The 9282-nt window shown below is 45.1% G+C and overlaps 1 protein-coding gene across 2 annotated transcripts in view; it reads left to right on the top strand.

Moving 5' to 3' along the window:
• CNNM2 (cyclin and CBS domain divalent metal cation transport mediator 2) overlaps positions 1 to 9282 on the top strand; it is a 139139-nt gene that overhangs the window by 118627 nt on the left and 11230 nt on the right. Inside the window, exons 5-7 of one of the 2 annotated variants that reach the window (XM_037001330.2) lie at positions 2193 to 2286; positions 5053 to 5118; positions 8827 to 9011. In XM_037001330.2, coding sequence (XP_036857225.1) covers positions 2193 to 2286; positions 5053 to 5118; positions 8827 to 9011 — 345 coding nt within the window. The remainder of the gene's footprint in view (positions 1 to 2192; positions 2287 to 5052; positions 5119 to 8826; positions 9012 to 9282) is intronic. The other variant, XM_037001331.2, reaches the window with a different exon arrangement.

The raw sequence follows: 9282 nt of genomic DNA, 5'->3' as shown, positions 1-9282 counted from the left end.
TCTCTCTGCCCGGGCCCCATGCTGGTTTCCGTTCCTCCTGCTCCTGGGCACCTTTGGTCTCTTCTCTCTCCACTCACTTCCTCTAACCTGCTGTCAGATTCCCCACCTCCAGTTCTGACCTTTCTCCTGACCTTCGTTCTTCCATTTCAGCCTTTCTGATGGACTCTTAAAAAGCTTTGTTCTTAAAGGGGATTTGTCCTTTCCTTCTGGCCTCCAGCCCTCATGCAGCCCTTCCCGACTTGCCCTCTCCACTCACAGTGTCCCCGTTTTCCAAGTCACTCAGTGAACGTCTCGTGGGCTCATGGACTCCCCCGCCCCCTCCCTTACACTTCTTTCTCCTTAATGGTTTCACCAAATTACGTGGATTCCTTATCTGTGGCTTCTCTCAAGCAGTCTTCCCCCAGTCCCGTCGTTCCCGTTCTGCGGTATGTCCAGACGTCGTCTTCCTGAAGCTGTGCCCTCTGCCCAGAACCTGGCTCATTAGCGGGGCTTCACGGATGTCCTACTCTGACCTGCTCGCCCGAGGGCTCTTGCAAACCTGTCTCAGCTTCTTCCCGACAGAGGGAAGCCTGCCATCTGCTGTCACCCACCTCTGACCTCCCTTCACACTGTTCCCTCCTCTTGGCTCAAAAAAGTTCTACTTCCCCTTAGATTTTCCTTCTGTATAAACTTTGTGTTTATACAAGAACAGGAAGTACGTTTTTTCTCTGAATTCCTTATTCTTTTTGGCCTTTTCTTGGAGTAGGACTTGGCTTTACTGCCTTGTATCACTGATTTTCCCATGCTGCCTATGGGACTGTAAGCTCTTGGAGGACAAGAACTGGCCTCTCACAAGGCTCCACAGCATCTAGGACCCTGTGTGTTCAGGCTTCTCAGCACCGACTTGTTCGCAGGTTAACTTTATATTATAGATGGAGTTTTCAGTTCCTTTCTTAGAACAAGAGAATTGGTTAGGAATTGATAAAACTTGTCTTTCCATTGAGTGAATGAAAACCTAAGAGAGACAACCAATAGTACAGTTCTCTGAGGAAATGATTTGAGGAAGGTCTTCCATAATTGGGAATTTAGTACAGAATAATAGGGAATGATCAAATAATAGTCTGTGTCAGTGGGTGGCATAGTGTAGCGTATTGCTTAAGAGCTTGTTCTTGGGTTACTTAGTCTTTCTGAGCTCCACTCTCCTGATGTACACAAGGGGGATGGTTGTGTCTGCTTCATAGATTTCTGAGCGCTAATGAATAAAACCTTATGAATTGTTAGCACATTTCCTCTTCAATAAATGGGAGTTTAATTTTTGTTGACCCATTGTAAAGGCTGCACCAGAAAGGTGCCCTCTCATTGGAGAAGCAGTTACAGGTGGTATGGACAAGAGCTGTTCTAACCCTTGGCTTGGAAATCTAGACGTGAGCTCACTTACTAGGGCATTTCGGTGGCCCAGAAAACTAGACTGAGCACCCGCCATGAAGGGATTATAGTGGACCTGAAGGCGGCAGAATGAACAAGGCAGAATCTGTCTGTCCCAGAGGAGGTGCTGAGTGAAGGAAAAGTTGTAGACAAGTTAGAAGAGGGGAGAAAAGGGAAAACCTTAGGAAAGGTTTCATTGGATAGAAGGAGATTTCTTAAGGTGCTTTTCCAAGAGAGGAGAAAGCACCACGGTGTCACATTGCCCCTGGAGGGTCCGGGGCACTGTCTGCTGCATGGTCAGGATGCCGTGCTAGCAAGACCAGAGTCGGCTGTGCCCCTGGGAGCCTGCTGAGCCCTCTCTATTCCATGGCTACAAGCCACATTTGCCCCGACTCTGCTCCAACTCAAGACGCCTGAAGGACAGCCAGGGTGACCACCACTGAGCATCTTCTCAGTGTTGGTCCCGCTGGTGGAGCAAGAGCACCATCATTTTCTGACTAGGAGGGCTGAGGAATTGTAACTAAAGTAGCTGGGAAAATACTGAGCAGACTCGCCAGAATTTTACATCACAGCTCTGTCATCTCTGCCTCTCCAGCCAAATCCAATTTTTGTATTTAAGATGAATTAACTCTTTCTTCTAAGTGAGATAGATTATCTGAAGCTTTGCTTCCTGGGGATTGTTGGGAAAGGAATTTAGACAAATATGTGTGGGAGGACCGGATCTTGCACAGAGTTTACAAATAGGTTCATGTAACTGGACTGAAAATGCTCCCCTTGTCTATTCATAGGGGAAAGTGGAAGTAGAAGCTGGGAAAGAAGGTATGAAGTTTGAAGCCAGTGCTTTTTCTTACTATGGTGTAATGGCCCTTACAGCCTCTCCAGGTGAGTTTCCTTCTCAGCCTCTTAGGGCAGGGCTATGTTTTACTATCATCTTTCTTTCTGTAACCAGCTAACCCTATTTATTTACTTCCTGAACTTTTTATTGAAGTATGTATGCAAAAAACCCTGCACAAATCATAAGTATATATGCCTCCATGAATTTTCACAAACTGAGCACTCCAATGCAAACTAGTACCCAGATCAAGAGCTGGAACATCACAAACCATCCCAGAACCCCTGCCACCACACTCCCTTTCGGTCACTATCCCCCAAAAGTAACTGCTGTCAGGACTTCTACGTGTAGACTAATTTTGCCTGTCTTTGACCTTTACGTAAATGGGTCACACAGGATGTGTTACACTGAGTCCGGCTTCTCCTTGTTACATTCATCTGTGTTGTGTGTGCATCTCCTTCTTATTGCTGTGTTCTATTTCACTGTGTGAATATACAGCAATGCATTTATCTTTTCATTGCTGATGGACCCTGGGATGCCGTTTGGGACCAACTGTGAATGGTGTGGCTGCGAACACTTGTATGTGTCTTTCAGCGAACACGTGTACATTCCTTTTGGGATGGATTTATGGGGTCCTTAGGGTATATGATGCCTTCAGCTGTCGTGGCTACTGCTCAAGAGTTTTCCAGTGGCTATTGCAGTTCACACACTCCTACCTGTGCTGACGGAGAGCCTCAGTTAGTTACTCCACATTCACCATTTGATGTTGTTGAATCTTTTAAATGCCAACTATTCTGGAGGCCTTTAAATTTGCATTCTCCCAAGTATGCATGCGGTTGTCAATATATATATTTATTGCCTATAGGCAGCTCTTCTTACCTAGAGTGCTGGCCAGTTGAGTCGGCCAGCTAAGGGTGGGTGTGCCATGGGGTATTGGCTGAGTGCTCTGAGCACAAGATGCCATCAAGTGGTGTCTGTCCTTGCTTGTAGGAACGTGGACACAGATCCCTGGCTGACCTCTGGGATGGGACTTGAATGGTCCCTCTTTGCTTTGCTTGCTGTCTTGGCTGGAACAGGGCAGGCAGGTAAACAGAGGTGCTGGAGTGCCATCTTGTGGCAACAATACCAAATAATATGCTGTGCTAGGGAACGACTTTTATAAACCTCAAACTTAAAAATAGCCCATCCCAAAACCTGTCTCAGACAGTCTGTTCTTGTGACATTGGGCCTCATGTATGGCGCTGCACTATGTCTTAGGCACCCAAAGATGTTACAGTTGGAAACCAGGGAAATCGAGGATTCTCTCACATTTCTAAACCTCCCTGCCCCAGATGCATCTTCACTATCCTGGTGTGGAACTTTGAGTCACCCAGCTAACACCCAGAGTGAACACGGGGTCTCTCCAAGCCCACTTAATTAGTAGGCGTCTGCTGTAAACTTGGAGGTGATCTTCTGTTCCCACTGCTAGTGCAGAGACAGGGAGGGAGATTCTTAACTAGGCCCGGGGATGCCTGACTTTGAGAAAGCCCCTTGGCTTCCTCATTATTAAAAGAATATACACGCTCTTGTTAGAAGAATAGAACGTGATGGCACTTACACAGGTGCTTTGTAACCTTTAAAGCACAAGAGGAAATGTTGGTGTAACAGGTGTGGAGATTGTGACTTCTGTTTGGCAACCAATATCACATTAGCCCAGGTTAGTGGAATCAGAATCATAAGGTGGCTTTGAAAAGAAAGCTAGAAAAGTAAGGTGTACATTTTTATTGATTACTAAAACCTGGATAATAGCCAGTTCATATTGAATTATGGACTCATATAAGGGTAAGCCCCATTCTGCAAAGGAATTGAAGAGTGGACCTTCCATATACAACACCTGTGGGGCTGCAATGGCTTTACCTGGTTTGGAAATGCTGGGAAGGAAGGGAATTTCATTAATAACATATTATTCATTACAAAGCAAAATATTCTACTTTACAACTAGGATTTGGGACTTTGTGTATTCATTGAGAGATACATTTAGTAAAATAACCTCAATATAATACTTGTATTTCTTAATGTTGATTGCCTAGAAAAATCCTACAGTAATCAGTTATCAGGACTTACCCAATTGTATATCACTTATACTTCAATTAAAAAAAAAAAGAAACCCTTTCCAGAAAATCTGACTCCCGCACAGGAGGGCAGTGCTGACTGGCCTTCTCCAGCAGACGGAGCCGCAGCTCCCTGTCTGAGTACCTAGCAGCGGTGAGGACGGCTTTGGTCTCCCACTCCCAGGAAATCTGTTGTCTCATTCTTTACTTTCTGTCCTCTAATACTTTGAAATTTCAGAGTATTCCAAAAACAATTCAGAGCATCGGGTCAGAATGACAGTCAGACTGATTAAGAATGTAAATGATTGAAGAATTGCCTGCCTCAGAAGCACCGGAAGCCATGTGGCGCATGAGTTACGGGGTCCTTGGCTCGCGCTCTTGCGGCGGTTGAGTCGAGCTCCCTTTTTGTGTGGCTGGTTACCACCTAAGTGTCCTTAGGAAGAGCACATTTGCAGCTTTAAACCCCAATTGGATATTAATGGCCAAAAGGATTTCTGGGTTAGAAAAGCATCTGAACAGGATTTCTCCTGATTCAGCCTCCCTGTAGTCTTCTGCCTGCAAAGGAGTGTTTGTCCTGTTGTTTGCATAAGGTCACAGGCTTTTGCATTTCTGGAATTGAATACTTGTATTGGTAGAAGACGTATTTATCCACTCCTGTCCCTTGATTACAGAGATCTCCTTTCTCGCCTTTTGATACGGTCTCATGCTGTTTTTCTCCATTTTCAGTTCCTTTGTCCCTGTCTCGTACCTTTGTTGTCAGCAGAACAGAGTTGTTAGCAGCAGGTTCTCCAGGTAATTCTGCATGTTTCCTTTTCATAATTCTTCTCGTTGCTTCCCTTGACTAGCTGCCACAGGACTGTCCCCTTGATGTGGTCAAAGCCGTTTTCAGTTTTTCTTTGAGTTCTAAAATCCCACGTTTCTATGACTTCATGGTGAGTTACCCAGGAAAGCATAAGCCCACAGCCAGTGGGAAAAGGCTGTGAGTCTTGGAACGGGAACAGTGATGAGAAATGGAAATGGGGAAATGATTGACATGGATCCTCAGGTCTCCTGCCTGCCCACCTGAGATTTTTCAGAGCAGCAAAAGGGTGCTCTTTTTGTTCTTTCTCTGACCTCAGCCAAGTCCTGGTGTGTGGAGTTTGCAGGGGCCCTCAGGGGCTCAAAACTCAAGGATACTTCCACAACACACATTCAGCCACAAGCCTCAGGACTGTGACCTTTTCTTAGTGAACAGAAGCACCCCACCCACAGAGGCCCACAATGTTCCTGTTTCTTCAGTTCTTTTTCCAGCATCCATGTAAATGGGGTGCACGTATTTCTGCCCCCTGTCAGGTGGCCCTGCCTAGCCTGTTGCCTCCTCTTTGTTTTGAAATTAACCCTGTGCACATTCCTAACCAGCCACTGGTTGTTGCCCTGCAGGAGAGTCTGGTCACGCCTGGCCAGTATGTCCAGCTGCTAAAAAGAAAGGCAAAGGTTTAATCTTTCTTTAATTAAAATTTAGGGCTCTCCTATTTGGTAATACAACTTTTCTGTATTTATTTAGTTCCATGCAGCTTATATTTTTAAATCTAATGAAATTTGTGCTTCATAATCCAGTTTTAGCAAAACTCTAAAAAGCTGGTATTTGATAAAGGAAGAAATACTTCGAAAGAAGTTAATCTTCCCTCAAATCTTTGCTCTTAAAATGTTTGGGGTGTTTGGGGATAAAATGTTATTTACAGAGCTATATGAATCAGACCAGCAGGCAGAATATACATACATGCACATGCATGTATACACATACATATACACACATAAATATTTATTTACACGTACATGGGCATAGGTTTGCATTTCTCCCCACATTATTTGCTAGCATCTGCTATCTATTTAAAATATCACAGGTACTGAAGTGAAGTGACTTTTGGACAAAGCTCATGGATATGTCATTTGTATTTTGCTTTTTCCACAGAACTTAGAATTTCTTAGCTCTGCCCACTCCACCTGGTCCAGCAATAGAAAAAAGAATTTTGTGGGTCCAGACCATGGGGATGCTGGCATTACAATAATTATGATATGTAGTAAGTGGGGATTGAACTAAACCTGTGATTTCCAGCCTCTTCCAAAAGATGCCTTGTTCCAAAGGAGAGGCTGGAACAGTTTCTTTCTTGTATCTCTCTAGCTTACTAGCAAAAAGAAAGGATTCTGAAGGAGGATGAATAAAACAGGCCAAGACAAAAAACAGAAAGAAACAATTTTGAGAGGCACAAGTTTTTTTCATAGTTACTGTCATAAAACTTAGGCACATACACCTAGGCAAAAAACCATGACGGGAACTGGGAGGAGGTGGGAGCAGCCACTCAGTCTTTGCTCTCCTGGTGTGAATACTCACTCACCTCACTGCATGTGGATGAAAGGCCAGGTGTGCCGGGTCCCTGGCGAGCTGCAGGAGGCGTCCTGGAGAACAGGGTCTGCTTCCAAAAAGTGGCTGTGACACCAGGCAGGGTGTTCCTGGCACAGGAGAGGGCCCATCTCACAAAAACAGATGGCAGTGGGTTGGGAGGAAGCTGACTATGAGTCTGGGCACCTTAGGAGACCAGAGAAATTGTACTGTAATCCTTCTCAGGAGGAAATATCAAGAAACTCAGAAATTCTACTTAAGGCCTCCAACATCTAGCTGCCAATGCACAGAGGCTGATCGATAAGCAAAGTGCCCTTTAAATATTTTGTTTTTATAAACTGTAAACACTATTTGGAAGGTATTTTTAGAAATGGAGATATGATTTGGGGCTAAAGCCCAGGGATACAGTGGGATCCCCTTGTTCCAAAGAACTGTTTCATCTGTCAGCCTGGGTGAAGTCATCACAAATATGGAGGGGGCGCATGGTGAAGAGGTTGGGGTGAAGCTGACAAGAAAGAATATAGCGATGTTAACCGGCTCATTTATCAGGTATTTATCGGTGTCAGATGCCATGCTAATAAGTACCTTATGTATTACCTCATTTTGAATCCTCTTCAAGCCTAATGAAGGATGGGTACTACTATTTTCTACCTTTTATAGATTAGGACTCTGATGCTTAGAAAAGTTGGATCATCTGATCAAAGTTCCATTCTGCTAAAAGAAAACACCCGATAAATTATTAATTTGCCTTGTTTTCTTAGAAAAAGTAGAAGCAACAAGAGGATGGTTTCTCTGAGTTTAATTTTGACTAACAATGGAAAATTGGCAACTGACATGAAAATTTTAGGAGAGAGTGAACTCATCATTTGGGGTTCCCCAAGTACCCATCATGTTTTGTTCTGGGTGTCAAATTTTAAGAGGGACATTTACCTAATGGGATGGTGGTCAGGATGGGTGAGGGCTGGTAAAACGGGAGGTGAAGAATGGCTGAAGTGTTAGCCTGGAGAAGAAGAAACTTGAGAACAAAACTCTCTTCAAACTTATAAGGGCTGTTTCAAGTGGCAGAGGAATGCCGGTCGCCCAGGAGAATAGAGCTCGGGGGAGACAGGTATCTGAAGTTGGGAAGGCAGATTTTGGTGGGCACCATAACAGACTTTCCAGTTTAAAGGGCAGGTCTAGTGAGGGCAGCTCTTCGGTGGGAGTATCTGTCAGGGTCACATTGCAAAGAGGAGCCACCTGTCAGCTGGGAGAATTGATCCTCCCTAGACCTTGACATAATCAAGTTAGGACCTGTCCGATGTGGGCGCCCAGTTAATATTTGTAGAATAGTTTTGACTGTAAAAGCAAGTATGGAGGAACCACTGGTGAGAGGGTAGGTTGTCTTTTTAATTTATATTAGAAGCTACTGTGAATTTACCTTTAGGAGCAACAACAGATGGACTTAACTGAATTTCCTTTCGCTTTGTTTTAATGAGAGAGTACTCCCCAGGTCCCTGAAGAAGCCCGTAGTAGCACCCAAGGTGACTTCCTCAGGCCTTTAAGGGTTTGTTGTGTGGTTCTAGAGCCCCTGAAGTCCTGAGATGTCCTTGGGCTGCCTGATGGAGATTTTATGGCATCAGAGACAAAGATAATAGGTTTGGCTGGGGGTATGGTTCGAGCAGACAGAACTATTTCAATCCCTTTAAAACACGTACTGATTTACGAACATTCTGGAGTCCTTTGCTTTTGCTTCTGGTAAAGTAACGAAGTGCTGCCTTCTCACGGCCCAGGTTTTGTGTCATGTAGCTTCTGTGCTGTGGGCCTCGTGCCCCTTTGGCCTGTGCATTTCTTAGTGCCTGGTGGTGCTCCTGACATCAGGGAGCAGCTGCAGAGCTTTGTTATTGGAGACTTGGGAAGGACTGTGTTCATGTGAACGAGGCCACAGCAGCTGAACTCAGGGGAACTCGCTGCTGACGGGAAGCCACTGAGTGTGTCGCAGGGCACTCTGACAGTTCAGGCCTACAGCTGGTATATGGAGCTTGTATGTTATTACTTTTTTATTATATGGAAAATAAAGAAAGCTTTTATTGGTTGTATCTACCTCACTTAAAATGTTGTTGGGCTTTTCTCTCCTTTTCCAGGTGAAAACAAGTCCCCTCCACGCCCATGTGGCTTGAATCATTCAGACTCTCTCAGTCGAAGTGACCGGATTGATGCAGTAACACCGACGCTGGGGAGCAGCAGTAATCAGCTCAGCTCTTCATTCCTCCAAGTCTACATCCCCGATTACTCAGTGCGAGCCCTTTCTGATCTTCAGTTCGTTAAGGTGAGAGAAGAGAGGGGCTTGGCTGGACCCGGCAGTTGGCGGCCAACTTGCACAGCAAGTGGTTCGGCTCTGCAGCCCTGCCGCTGGGCCTGCCCTGAGTTATTTTGGGCGGGCCCTGCCTCCAGATGCTGTGCCCACGACTCATTTATCTCTGTGGCTCTATCAAATGAATTGCCAAATCACATGTGGCTTTTTCAGGGAATGAGAGCTGGAGATGGTGAGAAAAAGAGTAAACCTTTTTCGATGCGTGCTCACGAGCTCACAGCTCTAG

This window comes from Manis javanica, chromosome 7 (assembly GCF_040802235.1).
Source record: "Manis javanica isolate MJ-LG chromosome 7, MJ_LKY, whole genome shotgun sequence".
Lineage (NCBI taxonomy): Eukaryota > Metazoa > Chordata > Mammalia > Pholidota > Manidae > Manis > Manis javanica.
The sequence above is the reverse complement of the archived record's forward strand: the minus strand, read 5'-3'. Positions and strand labels throughout refer to the sequence as shown.